The following is a 17,499-nucleotide window of genomic DNA, read 5'->3' on the forward strand; positions in this document are numbered from 1 at the left end:
CTGGAATAACTAAGTAGATATAAAAGTCAGGACAGATTCATACCCCATTTCGTTGTAATCCGTATGAAGCTCATTAAACTTCTGTTTCAATTTCTCATTCTCCAGCTCTTTCTCTTGAACCTTTGAGGGTGAAAAGGTAAGCCTTTACTTTTTGCACAACAAGAGATAAAAGATTTGATACTAAAAACAGTCTGAAGGGCAACTTGAAATTAATACAGAGAGAGAAATAAGTTCTAATTTCTTAACAGAATCAAAATTGTTTAATTACAAACTTGACTCAAATAAAATTTAGATTAATACACAGATTTTGCATATATGATTCCCAGCACATTGCTAGTATCTTGTCAAGTGGCAAGATCAGAGTCAACTCAGCTATAACCTCTGAGAGAACACAATGGACCAAGGAACATTCTAGCAAGTGACACACATTTCCCTTATTTACAGGGCAGAAAAAAAAGTACTTCACAAACCTGCTAATATTAACACATGAGAGAACAAACACCAAAAACAAAACACAAAAAACAAAAGCCTGTTCAAGACCAAAATGCTGTTTGCAGTAACTTTTACTCAACACTAAATTAGGCAAAGTGGAAAGGGGGAGGATGAAAAGATGCCTCAATTCATTTGAGAATAATGATAGCTAAACTAAAGCAGAGCTCACAGTAATAGAATTAAGCAGCACAAATACTCTTTGCTAAACATTTTGTGCAAGCTCCGTAACAAGTTAAGAGCTGTAACCACAGAGCTAACTGCACTGTGGGAGGCCTTCAAAGACAAGAGGCTCAAAATACATAAAATAACCTGGAATTTAAAAAAATAAAAGAGAAAGTAGAAGCACATGATTATTGCTAGCTTGCTGGTTTTGTCACAAAACTACACAGTAAACTGTAGTACACTGATTTTTCCGTATTTTAGAGCAATCTAATTTTAAATATATTGCAATATTTCAGGTGACAGGAAGCAGGATACTAGCAAAAATAGAATGTTCTATTAAGACAAGTAGTGATAGCTAAGCTAGGAAAAAATATTACAAAAGCAAAGGTATGTGAAAATGGAAACAAATTGGAAACTGGCACTTGCAAGCTCAAAACAGGTTCAGTAGACCCCAAAAAAGCAGGCTTCCCCAAGTGCTGTATTTGCCAAGAAGGAAAATGGATTTTCACTTTCCTCCTATTCCTGAATTGTTTCACAGATAGAAACAAAAATAAAAGTCAGCCTGTCTTCCTTTCAGGTTGATATTGTAATTCCAGGCATTTTTATTTAAGTGACACAGCTGGAGTCATCCAGTCACACCTACAACAGTGTGTGCAGGTTTAAAGTAGTTCTTTCCAACATGAAAGAGCAGCGCTTTACTGATATTACAAGCTTAACCCCCCGCTATTATATACGTTCTTAGTTTTAGATCAATGCAATAAAAGCTGTCCCCTGTCAAAGCTACATTTATTTTCCTGTACTAGACAATATGCTGAGTGAAAGTCACCTCCTAAATGACACAAAGTAAAAGTTATTCCTACAAAAGCCACTATTTCTGCACTCTAAAACAAAAGAGGAACTTAAGCAGCAAATAATCACAGGTCATCTTTGTTTGGTGCCCCTAATGCCACTGCCTGCAGTACAGCAGTCAGGAATTTTGGAAGCTCCATCTTTTGCTGAAGTGATACAAGTAGCTTTAAGGATATTTATGCTCAAATGCTCCTCTTACATTATTTAGTGTTTGTAAGGTAACATATCTCAGAAGTCATACTTCAACAACTGGAGTACTTGATTCATTAAGTGGATATATAAGTCTTCTTGCACCAGTCAGAAGATGGGTTTTTAAAGGCAATTTCTGCAATTACAGAACAGGCTTAAAATCTTATCAACTACTTCTTCCCTCCTTCACTAATGTTTTTATCCTCTGGAGTGAGCTCCAGACCTCACCTTCACTTTCTCAGCTGGACATGCTCTTATGCATTCAGGTCCCACAAGAAAAGAACTGACATAGCGCTGAACTGGCACTACAGCTTTATCTTTTCTTAGGGAAGTTACGTAAGTCACTCTCTTCCATTGGCATGAAAATGTATTCCTGCTTCTTGAGTAAGAAGTATCCAGATCACTGATATTAAGCCTAACTATCCCATCTGATAACAGGTGCCTTCTAATAGTGAGTAGATATAAGGCAGAACCTGACTAATAATGAAGTTTGTCCTATGTCCCTAAGTGCTAGCTCTAAAAAGTTCTATACCTACAGCACCCATCAAGTCCACAGCAAGCTTTTCGGAATGAGATACTCATGTCAAGTACGATGAGAAACACGTATCCCAGATAATCCAAACAAAAGAACCTTCCAAGGCTATGCCAAGTTCTCCTTTGGAAGGGCCACCATACTGTGGGGGCCTGAATATATGTTGTATTGTAAGACCTGTGTGGGTCTGAGTTGCTCCAAACGAGCTGCAGCTGCAGGGTCCTTAGCTGGGCAGCAGCTGTAGCTCGTGAAGGTAACTGAGATAAATAGGGGTGGGACATTAAAGATAATTGAATGAAAAAAATCTGAAGGCACTTTTTAAAGCACCAACTGAATCAATTTTCATGCATTTCATGGAGTAAGAAACCATAGCTTATCCTCGCTACCTTCTTTCCTCCAGCCTCTGAAGAAGCTGCAGAACAAAGGCTTGACTCTAGCTTTAGAAAAAAGCCATAAGCATCTTAGTAGGGAGCACCTAATAACCTATTATTCTGACTTATAATTGCACATCCTCTCCAGCATCCATTCAACATGGTGTAGGGAAAACAAGCTGCTCTTATGCAGCAGCTGCCACATGAGAGTCTCTATGATTAGCAAAAGAGATGTGCTGCAGCAAGAAAACAGCTCACTTCTGTTTGAAGAAACTTTGCCTTCTAAGATATTATCTTACTTTAAGTCAGTCACTAAATACAACAAATTAGTTTTTTAATAATCTTTAAATAAACAACTTAGCACCTGGTTTTACAGGTAGTCCTTACACTACCTAATTAATGGCTGCTCTAGAAATGACACCATTTCCTCTCCCAAAACAAATGAGATTTAGTGAAGGGTATTATTTGCATTAAATCATCTTACTTTGTGGTAACCCTCTAACACCTCTTTCTGTTTCTCAAGTCGTTTGAAGATTACAGAGAAGGACTTCTCCATAGAGTTCAGATCTGAAATAGCTTGCTGCTTCTCTTCCATCAGCTTCTGTATTTCTTTCCTTGAGGCTTCCTTCTCCTTCTGAGCATTCTCTAGAGAGTGGAGTTAACCCATGATAGTTATTGCTTTAGCATAAAACCAGTTCCATAGTACAGCCAATAACCCCACACCTTCAATTCTTCCCCTTAGGAAGGTTTCATACCCTGGCCTCTCACCTGTAAGGACACCATGTCTGTGCTCTTAAGTCGTCTTTGTATCTTTGTTACATATTGCCTCACACCAAACTTAAAGCCATTCAAGACCATGACCATGTGCTTGCCAAAAGCATTTTTTCTCCTGCTCCTCTAGAGTCTACTGTTACAGGAGCCTTGAATGTTGTGATAGAAGCAAGGATCCAAAAATATTTTTCATTAAACATACACAACAGCTGGAAGATCTGGAGGAGACTGGGATAACAAGTCAGACTAGCACAGCAGACTTTCAGAAGAGGTTTGGGTTATACACCCAAGCTGTTTCCCATGGCCTTAGAGGAGCACAGAAAAGCTGGCTCAGATGTGCCTAATTCAGCTTTGAGCTAAGAAAGTGAACTATACAAGAGCTTCAGTGGATGTCTTTCCTAGTTTTGAAGCCACAAACTTGACTAAAGCAAAAGGCCAAATCCTCCAGCAACAACTTCTAGTGATACCTTGCCACTTAAATGATGCCAGAGAATGAACAATTAAACACAGAGTGCTGACAACTGGATCTGCCAGTTTGAAAAAACCAACAGCTCCAGTGAAGAATAAGAAAAAGTTGTGTTCATGCCTGATTCAAAAAGTCATCATTACCTATCAAGTGATATCATGTCTACGGATATGCATAAAATTGTGAGTCTATCTTGTCTTAAACCTTATGTCCCAGCCCCCCAAGGCACGCCAAGTGTAAATATGGAACTTACCCATCATTTGTGTTGCTATCTGTTCCAATTCATCAAGTCTTTTTCTAAAAACCATGAAAAAGAAAAGTTGAACATACATTAGAAAAAGCATCTGGAATAACTAAGTAGATATAAAAGTCAGGACAGATTCATACCCCATTTCTTTGTACTCCGTATGAAGCTTATTATACTTCTGATTCCATTTCTCAATCTCCAGCTCTTTCTCTTGAACCTTTGAGGGTGAAAAGGTAAGCCTTTACTTTTTGCACAACAAGAGATAAAAGATTTGATACTAAAAACAGTCTGAAGGGCAACTTGAAATTAATACAGAGAGAGAAATAAGTTCTAATTTCTTAACAGAATCAAAATTGTTTAATTACAAACTTGACTCAAATAAAATTTAGATTAATACACAGATTTTGCATATATGATTCCCAGCACATTGCTAGTATCTTGTCAAGTGGCAAGATCAGAGTCACCTCAGCTATAACCTCTGAGAGAACACAATGGACCAAGGAACATTCTAGCAAGTGACACACATTTCCCTTATTTACAGGGCAGAAAAAAAAGTACTTCACAAACCTGCTAATATTAACACATGAGAGAACAAACACCAAAAACAAAACACAAAAAACAAAAGCCTGTTCAAGACCAAAATGCTGTTTGCAGTAACTTTTACTCAACACTAAATTAGGCAAAGTGGAAAGGGGGAGGATGAAAAGATGCCTCAATTCATTTGAGAATAATGATAGCTAAACTAAAGCAGAGCTCACAGTAATAGAATTAAGCAGCACAAATACTCTTTGCTAAACATTTTGTGCAAGCTCCGTAACAAGTTAAGAGCTGTAACCACAGAGCTAACTGCACTGTGGGAGGCCTTCAAAGACAAGAGGCTCAAAATACATAAAATAACCTGGAATTTAAAAAAATAAAAGAGAAAGTAGAAGCACATGATTATTGCTAGCTTGCTGGTTTTGTCACAAAACTACACAGTAAACTGTAGTACACTGATTTTTCCGTATTTTAGAGCAATCTAATTTTAAATATATTGCAATATTTCAGGTGACAGGAAGCAGGATACTAGCAAAAATAGAATGTTCTATTAAGACAAGTAGTGATAGCTAAGCTAGGAAAAAATATTACAAAAGCAAAGGTATGTGAAAATGGAAACAAATTGGAAACTGGCACTTGCAAGCTCAAAACAGGTTCAGTAGACCCCAAAAAAGCAGGCTTCCCCAAGTGCTGTATTTGCCAAGAAGGAAAATGGATTTTCACTTTCCTCCTATTCCTGAATTGTTTCACAGATAGAAACAAAAATAAAAGTCAGCCTGTCTTCCTTTCAGGTTGATATTGTAATTCCAGGCATTTTTATTTAAGTGACACAGCTGGAGTCATCCAGTCACACCTACAACAGTGTGTGCAGGTTTAAAGTAGTTCTTTCCAACATGAAAGAGCAGCACTTTACTGATATTACAAGCTTAACCCCCCGCTATTATATACGTTCTTAATTTTAGATCAATGCAATAAAAGCTGTCCCCTGTCAAAGCTACATTTATTTTCCTGTACTAGACAATATGCTGAGTGAAAGTCACCTCCTAAATGACACAAAGTAAAAGTTATTCCTACAAAAGCCACTATTTCTGCACTCTAAAACAAAAGAGGAACTTAAGCAGCAAATAATCACAGGTCATCTTTGTTTGGTGCCCCTAATGCCACTGCCTGCAGTACAGCAGTCAGGAATTTTGGAAGCTCCATCTTTTGCTGAAGTGATACAAGTAGCTTTAAGGATATTTATGCTCAAATGCTCCTCTTACATTATTTAGTGTTTGTAAGGTAACATATCTCAGAAGTCATACTTCAACAACTGGAGTACTTGATTCATTAAGTGGATATATAAGTCTTCTTGCACCAGTCAGAAGATGGGTTTTTAAAGGCAATTTCTGCAATTACAGAACAGGCTTAAAATCTTATCAACTACTTCTTCCCTCCTTCACTAATGTTTTTATCCTCTGGAGTGAGCTCCAGACCTCACCTTCACTTTCTCAGCTGGACATGCTCTTATGCATTCAGGTCCCACAAGAAAAGAACTGACATAGCGCTGAACTGGCACTACAGCTTTATCTTTTCTTAGGGAAGTTACGTAAGTCACTCTCTTCCATTGGCATGAAAATGTATTCCTGCTTCTTGAGTAAGAAGTATCCAGATCACTGATATTAAGCCTAACTATCCCATCTGATAACAGGTGCCTTCTAATAGTGAGTAGATATAAGGCAGAACCTGACTAATAATGAAGTTTGTCCTATGTCCCTAAGTGCTAGCTCTAAAAAGTTCTATACCTACAGCACCCATCAAGTCCACAGCAAGCTTTTCGGAATGAGATACTCATGTCAAGTACGATGAGAAACACGTATCCCAGATAATCCAAACAAAAGAACCTTCCAAGGCTATGCCAAGTTCTCCTTTGGAAGGGCCACCATACTGTGGGGGCCTGAATATATGTTGTATTGTAAGACCTGTGTGGGTCTGAGTTGCTCCAAACGAGCTGCAGCGAAGATTACAACAACTGGTGCCCCGTGTGAGGAAGAACACACAACCAAACATTGAGAGAAGGTATGGAATCCCCTGGACAGCCGAGAGCTGTGGCAGCCTGAGAGCTGGGACTTTGGAATATAATATGGCCTTTGAATTAAGGAGCTGTAGCAGCAGAAAGCTGTAAGAATATGGCCTTTAAAGAAAAGAGCCTTGGAACATCTAAAGACAGCCGAGAGCTGTGGCAGCCAGAGAGCTGGGACTGTATGCATATTGTAATTGTATAAACACTGCAGCGAAGATTACAACACCATACCTCTCTCTTCAGCAGTTCAACAGCTGCATCCCTGTCTTTTTGGGTATATTTAGGCACATCTATAACAGCATCCACAGCAGTGTTTGTGGAAGTAGCAAAAGGGACTGGAGGAACATCACTGCTCAGGAAGTCCGGAATTAGGGGATCAGTCTGTAAAGAAAAGAAAAATGCAAAGTTTAAACAGATTCTTACTGTCATACCACTGATTAGGTGCATGCATGTTATTTGAAGTCAGTGTAACTCACACCAGATACCTGCACAACTTTTAGCATAAAACTTTCTTACCTTGAAGCTGACCACATAGCTCTAAGAAATACCTAAAACGTAGAACCAAAACTATTATCCACCAATTACAGCTATCAGAGACAAAGAACATGACATCATGCTGTTCCTCACAAGCAAGAGATGATTTCAGGATGAGCTGCTGCAGGCAAATCTGTTCAAGCTGTAAACCATAGCTGCAAGAGCATCCAGCTTCACCTAAGTGCTTTTCATCCCACGAATGCAATTACAAAACAGCTTGCCTTTTGAAGCTTGACTTGCATTTAAAAGGATTGCTTGATTAGAGCATTCTTAAAAACAGCTCAAATTCCCTTAGACCATGTGCAATGGCATCAGCTTCCACAAAAAATACTTTTAATACTTAAAATGTTCATCACAAAGTTCAACTTCAATATAAATGAGTATCCAACCTGATTTAAAACAACCATTTAAGTAAACATTTATCAGATTCTGCAATCCCTAAAATACCCGCCTAAGTCTTAAATTCAGAACCTAGTCTATCCCCCCCTTCCTAAACTATCAACATGAAGCCTGATAGCATTCCAGACACCCTTACAGAAGTTGTAAATGTCCCCAGAAGATGTAGTCCTTTTGCTTTTTCGTCACTCTTAAGACTCACTACAGGCTTTCCGGCTTCCTCAGGCACTGTACTTAAATCAGCAACAGGCCTAAAAATGAACAAACATAACACCATTAAATTCAAGTGCTGTCTTTCTTTGCAAAGCTCCTGTACCAGCAGCAGTCAGTCCAGAGGCTGGGCAGTGATTGTCTCCCTGTACCCAGCACTGGTGAAGCCACACTTTAAATCCTGTGTTCCCTTTCAGGCCTCTCACTATAAGGTCATGAGGTGCTGGAACATGTCCAGAGGAGGGCACAGAGCTGGGGAAGGGTCTGGAGCACAAACCTTATGAGGAACAACTCAGGGGGCTCAGCCTGGAGAAAAGGAGGCTCAGGGGAACCTTCTCACTCTCTACAACCTGAAGGGAGTTTGTAGTGACATGAGGGTCGGTCTCCCAAGGAACAAGTCTGGATGAAAGAACAGCCTCAAATTGCACCAGGGGAGGTTTAGATGGGATATTAGGGGAAATTCTTCACTGAAAGGGTGGTCAACCATTGGAACAGGCAAGTCACCAGACCTGCAGTTATTTAAAAGATGTGTGGATGCTGCACTTGGGGACATGGTTCAGTGGGGAACTTCGCAATGCTGGGTTAACTGTTGGACTTGACAATCTGAAAAATCTTTTCCAAGCTAAACAACTCTGATTTTATGTAAAGTCAATACCTACCCAGGATGAGATGGAGCTGTGATGATTCCCTTACTTAATTCAATAGTACCATCAGAGTACCGTGGTTTACTTGGACTGTCTATCAACAGAGGGTCAAACTTCAAATACAGCGACTGTCTCATCGAGGCTGATTCTTTGAACTGAAGGCGGGAAAGAGGCATAAACTGACAGATCTGCTTCAGAGCTCAACACACACATCCCACCCACACACAAATAATCCTCTGAAGAGTGGGTGAGCCTATTCTTCAGTGGCCAGAGCACTGTTCTCAGGAGGAAAATTACATAAGAGAACTCCATGCCCACATGCCTAAGTCCTTATGTCATATGAAGAGAGCTCAATCTGCTCACAGACTGAATCAAAAGAGCAAACATCAATGAACTATTCCCAACCAGAAGACACAGGGAAATAGTATTACAAGCTGAAAAAACAGTGTATGCCATTTTCTCTTCACTTATAAAATCATATGGACAAACACAGCATGACTAAAACAACTTCAATTCAGTGCATTCACTGCTCAGATATTCTCCTGCTTGGGTCCAGAGTAATAGTAAGAATAACTAAACTAATTAAAACTTGACAAGCCTCACTTAGAGACAGATTTTCTGAAACTGGCTGTAAAGCAAAAGAGCTTAGAAAAACTTTCTAAAACAATGATCCTGCACTTTTAAAGCATCATCTTCTAGCAGTTTTGGCCAGAAGTGAAACATCATTCACCTCAGTTTCAGTGCTATTAAAGAAAAATAACACCTCTGCACACTGACAGCCAGAGACCTTTGAGTTTTAGTTAAATTGCTTATAACTACATTTTCTTGCACCATCACCCCTTCCCCAGCCTTGTCATCACATTCCTTTGGAATACCTGACAATTTCTGTGGACAATTCCAAGTGAAGTTAATTCATTAAAACATTTAAGGCTTGACACTTTCATCTTTGCTTTCCTCACCACACTGACAGGAAGGTAAACAAAATATTTAACATCCTACTTACTGATGAAGACCCAGACTGTTCCAGATAGTCTATGTCCATTCCAAACTCTGGAAAATGAAGAAACAATACAATGAAGATGCAATACTGCCAAATTGTTCCAGCACAGACACAAACAAACACATGTGCATAAAACAAATAAATCCCTGCTCTCAGTCTCAACTTCTAGCTCTTCATTGGTTAAAATGACTTTCTATCCAGACCTGAAAAAAGCAAAGATCTCTAAGCTATGCAAACTTACAACTTCCATTTGTTCCCAAGCACTTGTAGGAACACATAGGGTTTAACGCACAGTTGAAGGACTGTTGTTTCTACAGCTAAAGCAACAACTCCGATATTCTGTTACACACAAGGCCCCATGAAAGAGCCCTGTGAAGATTGTCAATCTCACCACTAAAATTAGCACACAGCTCAGATTTGAAGGATAAGTTATAACCATTTCCCAAATCAGTGATTCCACTCCAGTGTGAAGGTTAAATGACAGAGTGCACTGCAGCCAAACCGTTTGCTTATCCTTCCACACAATGCTCCTACCAGGAATAGCCCTTGCAAGTAGTTAAATCACAGCCATGTAGGAAGCTCTCAAGACAAGCATCCTTGTCAGGAAGATCACTCAGCACTCCTGGTTTCATACTGTGGTGTAAGGCCTGCAGTAACCTACAAGTCTCACAAACACAGGTGTACAGCTCTCAAGCTCTCAGTTTACAAAGCCCTTAACACCAGGAATTATTTTAAGGGAGCAATTTTTCAGCCCAGAAACTGCCACTGATAAAAAGACAGCTTTTGTACCAGCCTAAATTCGATCCTCACAGACCACTGAATTCTAATAGCCAGCTTTCTCATCTTAGCTTAAACCAGAGGAAGTTAGAAATAGGCTTAGATACATTTCCCAGCACTGCTAGTCTTTGTGGGGTCTGGAGTCCTTTCAGAAGGGCAAAATGAGAGAAAATACTATCCATAATAGAACTTAAGTAGAAAATCATCTATACACTGAAACAATACATTTTCAGTCTGTCTAAAAGAAACGCCCTTACCTTCTGGTGATGGTCTAAAGAGCTCTTCCAGTTGAGCACCAGCTGTCTCATCTGCTGTGCCTTCAATTCCAGGGTAACTAGGTTTAATTTCTTCTGCAGCCGTTGACTTTTTTCCGCTGACAGTGGAGACCAAATTATCTTGAGATGAAGCAACCTTAGCTGGAGATCTTTTAGATGGTTTCATTTGCTTCTCCTGGTACGAAAAACAAAATCATTCTAATTGTTAAAATAATTATTTTTAAATGCAACGAGAATCATTTTAATGATCAAATTGGTTTGTCATAAACTAACTGGGTAGCCAGTATAAAAAAAACAAGAATTCACAGGCATAAAAATTAAACTACCCGCAGTGAGCACAGCTCAGGAGCCACTTTTCTAGAAGCCACACCTTTATGTTTGTCCTTACATGCAATTGCTGATCAAAAAAGATACTAAATACCAAGGTACCAATTGGCACAGGTCTGCACAGCTGGCATTCCTTCTAGAGCTGCTGAAGATGCAAAAACCCACAGACAAATATTCTCAGACAAAATATCAGAAAAAGGTTTCATAAGATTAAGTTTTAAGCCAGAGAATTCTGTTTCATGGAACAACTTTGTAAGATCTGTCTGTCTTTCCTATGCCTTACCTCTTCTCTTTTTCTTTTCCCTGGAAGTTGAGTTTCCACTTCACCTCCCAGCTTCTCTTCTTGAACTTTCGGTACATCTTTGGCCACACTCTGCTCAACAATTTCCCTAAAGAAAACAAACAAACAAAAACATCAATATTTACATCACACAGTTCACATTCTGTATTATCAGATGAACTGAACAAAGGTAGCTTCTTTGAGAGATTCTACTGCAACAGCACAGGAAAGTTTAAAGATGGTGGGTATGTAAATTCACTGTCTTGCCTGGTGACAACTTAGGTGACAGAAAGCTCTCCCACCATGAGAAGCAATGTTTCCTGGGAAGCAGAAAGTCACAGCAGCATCATTTATTTCTATTCACTTAACACTGCTCTCTTATTTTCATTTGTTAGGCTCATTGCTTTTTTTAAGTTAAAGATAGGCTCTTTGTTTAATTAAGAACAGAATTACAAGCAGCCTGCCTCCCTCTCCATGGCAAAGTTGTGATTATTGGTTTGAACTTCATTAAGGAAGTCCAATGCTCCACTTATGCTGTCAGCAGTAAGTAAACTTTTCACCTTGGTAAACACTAACTGATCATGTTACACAGGGAGCAAGAGTGCAAACACTTCTGTCAAATGAACAATTTGTGCCAGTCTAGTTCTGGCAAGCACCTGACTGTCTATAGCAACATTAATAACCGGACTTTCTAGGAAAGGTAACAACATATTCCATCACCAAGTAAAAAATCTGTGCGCTGCCAAGAAAAATGCAGCTTCAGAACCAGATCTCTTTTTACTAGAGATAGCATTTAGATACAAAGAACATGCACAGAAGAAACAGCAGAGTTCAGCAGAGAACAAAACTGCCTGATCCCTTCCCATGCTGCACCATGCACAACACTGCTGCCTACTTCCCCGTTTTATTTACAGACAGTAGCAGTCTGATTCTCCACACTTTAATCTTGGAGAAGTGGGGAAAGCACCTCTTGAACAATGCTCTTTCCACCTAAGCCTGTTCTCTCCCATTCTCCCAGACTTAAGAACACCTTTTGCCTAAAGATAGTCATCTCAGCAGTTTCCTTCCCCAATTATGAACTTTCCTGTTGCAACATTAATTGGTGTTTGTTTGTTTTCAATATGACAACTGACAGCAAAATAAAACAGCAAAAATTCAACTGTCACCTAAACATCCAAGGCTTAAGAGCTCTGGTACTTATGAGACATAGGGAGATCAACCCCTGAAGTTAACCAGTGCTCTTAAGCTACCTGTTCTACACAGCCTTGATACCTTATGCCAGTCATCCCTGGACACTGCTGCACTCAGCACAGCATTTGGACATTGCCATTTGGACACTGCCCTTTCACTAGGCAATGAAACACTGCTTAGGAGAGTTACTGACAGTCAGCAGCTCAAACACAAACACAGCTTGTGGTACCATCTTCATGCAGATTCATCTGAGTCATGATAGACTCAAGTCTGGGACCAAACAAAGTCATGATTCAGGTCCTCCCACACTAGTCATTACTCTGTCTGGACATTCTGGGAAGTATTTCCCCCCCCGAAAACATACACCACCATTTGATTTTGGAGGGCCTACATACAAAACCAGACCCTGAACTTCAGGCACTCTACATTCTGTACAACAGCAGATGTGACGAGCAGAGCAATACACAAGAAAACACTTCTCTGGTAAGAGAAGGTGCAAGATTTTTCTAGGGCAAGATACAGGTTACAGCGTTTATGTACTCACTATTGCTGAATATTCTACAAGTTACTGCTGCCCACTTTATTTCCCCAAACTCCACACAACTTCTGAAAGCTTAGCCTCAGACTACAGAGAGTTAAGCCATTACTTCCTGAAAGAGGATTTCCTCCCATTGTTTTGTCCCTCCACAAAGTTATTATTTCTATATGCCATCCTTTTCTGCTGCAGAACAGAACATGATTAAAAGGCATTCACTAGAAACTCCACTTTGCTAAACTCGAAAGCAGAGGCGGGAGATAAGAGCTGAAGAAGTTGTTCTCACCCGGTTTCAGCACCTCTTCCCAGCAACAGCTCAGCCCCAGGCTGCGACTACTCGGGTCCCTCCCACTTTCCTTCAGCGTTTAACCTCATAAATGCCCGGCAGGAGCGAGACACCTGCTCGGAACGTCAGTCCAAAGTGACCCCGTTCAGCAACACGGAGCCTTTTCACCGATTTGTTACAAACAAATCCCCACATTTTAAAACTAGAGAGGGCATGTTCAGCACAAGCAGTGCATTGATGCAATCGTGCCCTAACTAAAACAATTCGGTGTTGATCCTTTAAACTCACTTGAGCTTCATAAGTACCAAGTCTTTGTTTATTTGTGCAAGCAATGAATTTGGGGCATAAATACCATAACATTATTTAGTTGCGGTGATTAGTTCAGAAATAGCTTTCTGAACTAGACTGTACATGGAAATAAACAGTTGAAGCAAACACATACACTTAAACGTTTAAGTGTTGCCATCTTTTTGCTGTTCTCCCCCTTCCAACAACAAAAACAGGGATCAAATGAAAGTGCTGGGCAGTTAAAAATAAATAAAAAGGTGTATTTGCTTGCAGAAGGCAAAATTAAGACCTGAAACTTCTTGCTGGTGGGAATTACAGAGGTCAGACACCTGTACTAGTTTAAAGGGGGGCTAAAAGGCAGTAACAAAATTTGCATTTAATATTGTCACGACTCCCCCAAATTGAAACATTACAGATTTTATGCTCTTCTACAAACAGCTACTATGAGCCACTTTGAGACTCAGGCTGCTAGACTATAAAGGCACATAAACATGTTTACACTTGTGACTGATGGTATATTCACTTTGTGCTGCTAGATTAAAGAAAATCTTCATATCCCCTGGCTCAAGGTGTCAATTCAATCTAACCCTTCAGAAGATTTCTCTTTAGATTTAGTCCTCAAGATACAACAGTACTTAACATACAAGGTAAGATATTTGAAGGCTTAGCTTCAGAATAGTTGTATTCTCACACAGAAACCTTACATCAAGTAGACAATACAAAACTGTTTCTTACAGTATCTCTTCTCAAGCTATTTATCCATACCATTAGTTAACTTAATGAAATCAGTTACAGAGGAGTTAGGAATAAAGTTCAATAATTACTATTACAATCAAGATAAAATTTTCTTAAAAGTATTGACAGTTATCTTTGGAAAAGTTCATGCATTGGTCAATATTAATTTTGTTCATCTTGCATAGTTTATATCTTGCTATACAATATTATACTTTAACTACACAGGATTACATTAGGGAAAGTTAACTTGAGCATGCCCCATATGGATAACACTACTCACTCATTATCAGAGGGTGCAAAAACAACATCATCTGCCACATCTTCACGGCAGTCGTCAAGTGCAAAAGTCGTCCGAAGTTTGTCTGTCATGGCAGGACTCAGGATTTTTCTAGCGCGAGGAGGATCTCTTTGAGGAGTTTGAAAGGTTTCCTTTGAGAAAGGGGTGGGGGGGGGGGAAAAAAAAGGAAAAACATGAGCCAGGACTAACAGCTTCAAAGGGAAAGTTGGAAGCATGGAAAGGCTTCCCAGGGAAAGGCCTGTCTCAGGAGACTCTGGAGGATCTGAAAGCAGCAGTGCACAGCCCCTTGGCTTTTGGTAGGGGCTTGAGAAGCTAATTGTGCCTTCCCCAGCTCACACTCCAGCCTGCCTGTCCTCTAAAGGCAGCTCTGTCACCTGCAGCGCTTCCTCCCTCCCAGCCCCTTCAGCAGCGGCGTTCAGCCGCGTCTCCCGGAACGGGGCACCCGGCTGAGCAACACAACTGCTCCTGCAAGGGCCACATGAGACAGATGGCAATCACCTGTTCACTCCCACGGCCTCATGACTGCATTGCACGCCAGCTAACAGCAGAAACCAATGTGGTTACTTCGGGTGTGTTTGGGATCAGAGTCCCGGATCAAATCAGCCTTTTCCTGCACTGTCTGAGCGTATGCTGCTCTTGTAAAGCACAGAGTACTTAGGAATCCTTTGCAGCAGAGACATTATTGGTATGCAAATGAGAAAAGCATCATTAGAAAGGTATTTCTGAAATATTCTTCTTACACTGGACATGCACAAGCTTTAGTAGATTGTTAAACACTGATCTACCTGTATTAGTGTGAAGGACTTGAAACTGAAGCCTGGGCTGCTACCAAGAATAAGGATGAAAATAAATTAGAAATAGAGAAAAAGCACATTTAAAACACACCAGGCAAGACACCATGTAGTACTTGACCTCTGCCTGCTTCTTATTCCCATTGGAGCCATTGCTGTTCTTAAAGGTTTAACAATAACACTCAGGGATGCACAGCTGCTTTTGAAAAAAGAGCTAGACAGAAGGCAAGGAAGATCTAAACATAACTACTGTCCATGAAGGATGACACCTGAGAAGTGCAGTTATTCATCTGGAAAACTGCTATCAAAGCAATTTATTTCACATGAGCTGATATAGTATCTTTTGTCACCTGTGCAAGATAACCAGTATCAAGTGGAAGAGACTCTGGGTTTCTGCAATGTGTAACCATTCTAAGGGATCTCAAATGCTTGATTTGACCAAACATGTCATCCTTCGCCCCTTTTTCCATCATATATTCAGGATTAATCTATACATCCATTTGTGTTCAGTGTCAAAGTGGTAACAAGAACGCTTGGACTGAAAATTTTATAGTCATGTTTTCAATCTCCTTACCCCTCTGTATTTAAATTTCTTTATAGAAGCCTCCAAACATTTCTGCACATTAATATAGGCATTAATCCTTATGGGAAAATTTGCTTCCTACTCCCCACAGAATTCAGCTGCTTTGTCTGCAAGTCTGACAGCAGCACTTCCAATCAGCAATGGAATGCAAACAATAGCTGCAGATGCAAAGGCATGCAAAGCATGCCAGTATTAGCTATTCCTTCATTCCTTCTTTATTCATCATATTAATGCTTCAGTTCAGGTTGGTTTCTGGATTAAGTATTTTTACATTAACCACTTGTAGAACATGAAGTGAACTTCATTGCTTTCGTTATTCCAACCTAAAATTGAGACAACAGATGAAGCAAATCTTTACAAACTGTATTTTTTACTGTAATTACTTTAGAAGCAAGCCTAGGATGTGGTAAAGTTGTCAGCACCTTCTAAAACAAGCTCCATACACAGGGGAGGTTTGTTTGGAGACTTTTTCAGCTTTGTTGTTGAACTACTTTGGGCACCATTGCTAAACCAAATAAATTGAAACCATATACATATACCACTTTAGACAGTAAATCTAAAAATCAAATTTCTTTCTAGGATTAAAAGACTAAAACTAATTAGTAACTTTATTTTAAAAGTTTGCAGTCAAATTTTGATCCAAATAATATTTCACAAGTTCATTAGCTAGCAGCTGTGATAAAGTGAAAGGGTGGCCTTACTCATATCTTTGTTTGAAGTAATCAGCATCCAAGGCACAGGAGTATTATGAAAAGCAGAAAGTTTTCCCACTCTTGCAAAACAAAGCTCAAGGCCAGGCTGCATCGGGCTGGGAGCACCTGAGTTCCACCCATTAACCCCCAAGTTTCTGACTTCAGCCTTAAATTGACAGAAATAAACCTCAAATATCTTAATCTGAAGCTCTCAGAGCTGCCCCAGACACCCCTAGAAAAGGGGATAGCCCCGGTCCACAGCACTCAAGCGTGAATTTCACAAAGGAGTCGCTAAACTCCCCAAACACCTCAAGCTCACTGAGGGGCCCTCAGCCAGCCCCCCAGAAAATTCAAACCATCCCAAGATCAGAGGGGTCACCAAGCCTTCCACCAAACTCACAGAACAACCCCGGCACTGCAGGGTCACAGAAAGGCCCCTGAACCCTCCCCCAAGCTCCCAAAGGGACCCCACAGCTCACCCCTATAACACCCCAAGCTCCCAGAGTGGTCCCCGAGCCCTCCAACCTCACAAAGAAGTCCCGACACAGCCCCTCCCAGCCCCAAAGCGCTTACAGAGGCCGAACTTCCACGAGCCTGTCCCTCCCCCTCCCTCACAGAGGGCTCACCGAGATTGCAGCGCCCAATCTCACAAAAGGAAACCCAAACACTTCGCCCCAGCCTCACACCACCTCACAGCGGGGTCCCCAAGCCCCGCGTACCTGCCGGCAGATCCCGGGACCAGCCCTGAGGACGCCCAGCTGAGAGAGCACACAACGCCAACTACAGCCTCTCCCCCGCCGCCTCACTTCAAGCCCCACGGAAGCCCCGGCTCGCCAATGAGGGAGCGGCGTTCGAGGCGCGCCCGCCAATCAGAAGAGCGCCCTGCGGGAGGGGGCGGGGCCAGCGTCACGCGTGACCCTTGCGTCCCCCCGAGTCCGAGCCCACCCCCGCGCGGGGCACAGCGGGCGGTGCGGGCAGA

General features: G+C 40.8%; 1 protein-coding gene across 1 annotated transcript in view; it reads right to left on the reverse strand.

Annotated features, from left to right (window-relative positions):
• Nucleotides 1–17,379, reverse strand: part of LOC141727857 (transforming acidic coiled-coil-containing protein 3-like) — a 30,576-nt gene extending 13,197 nt beyond the window's left edge. The window contains exons 1-12 of the mRNA XM_074534138.1: nucleotides 17,240–17,379; nucleotides 14,437–14,585; nucleotides 11,125–11,230; nucleotides 10,497–10,689; nucleotides 9,466–9,512; nucleotides 8,478–8,617; nucleotides 7,748–7,859; nucleotides 6,910–7,059; nucleotides 4,220–4,296; nucleotides 4,086–4,129; nucleotides 3,080–3,240; nucleotides 44–120 (exon numbers count right to left, since the gene is read on the reverse strand). Coding sequence (XP_074390239.1) covers nucleotides 44–120; nucleotides 3,080–3,240; nucleotides 4,086–4,129; nucleotides 4,220–4,296; nucleotides 6,910–7,059; nucleotides 7,748–7,859; nucleotides 8,478–8,617; nucleotides 9,466–9,512; nucleotides 10,497–10,689; nucleotides 11,125–11,230; nucleotides 14,437–14,525 — 1,196 coding nt within the window. The 5' untranslated portion in view covers nucleotides 14,526–14,585; nucleotides 17,240–17,379. The remainder of the gene's footprint in view (nucleotides 1–43; nucleotides 121–3,079; nucleotides 3,241–4,085; nucleotides 4,130–4,219; nucleotides 4,297–6,909; nucleotides 7,060–7,747; nucleotides 7,860–8,477; nucleotides 8,618–9,465; nucleotides 9,513–10,496; nucleotides 10,690–11,124; nucleotides 11,231–14,436; nucleotides 14,586–17,239) is intronic.
• Between the last annotated feature and the right edge of the window lie 120 nt (nucleotides 17,380–17,499).

This window comes from Zonotrichia albicollis, unplaced genomic scaffold, assembly GCF_047830755.1.
Source record: "Zonotrichia albicollis isolate bZonAlb1 unplaced genomic scaffold, bZonAlb1.hap1 Scaffold_257, whole genome shotgun sequence".
Lineage (NCBI taxonomy): Eukaryota > Metazoa > Chordata > Aves > Passeriformes > Passerellidae > Zonotrichia > Zonotrichia albicollis.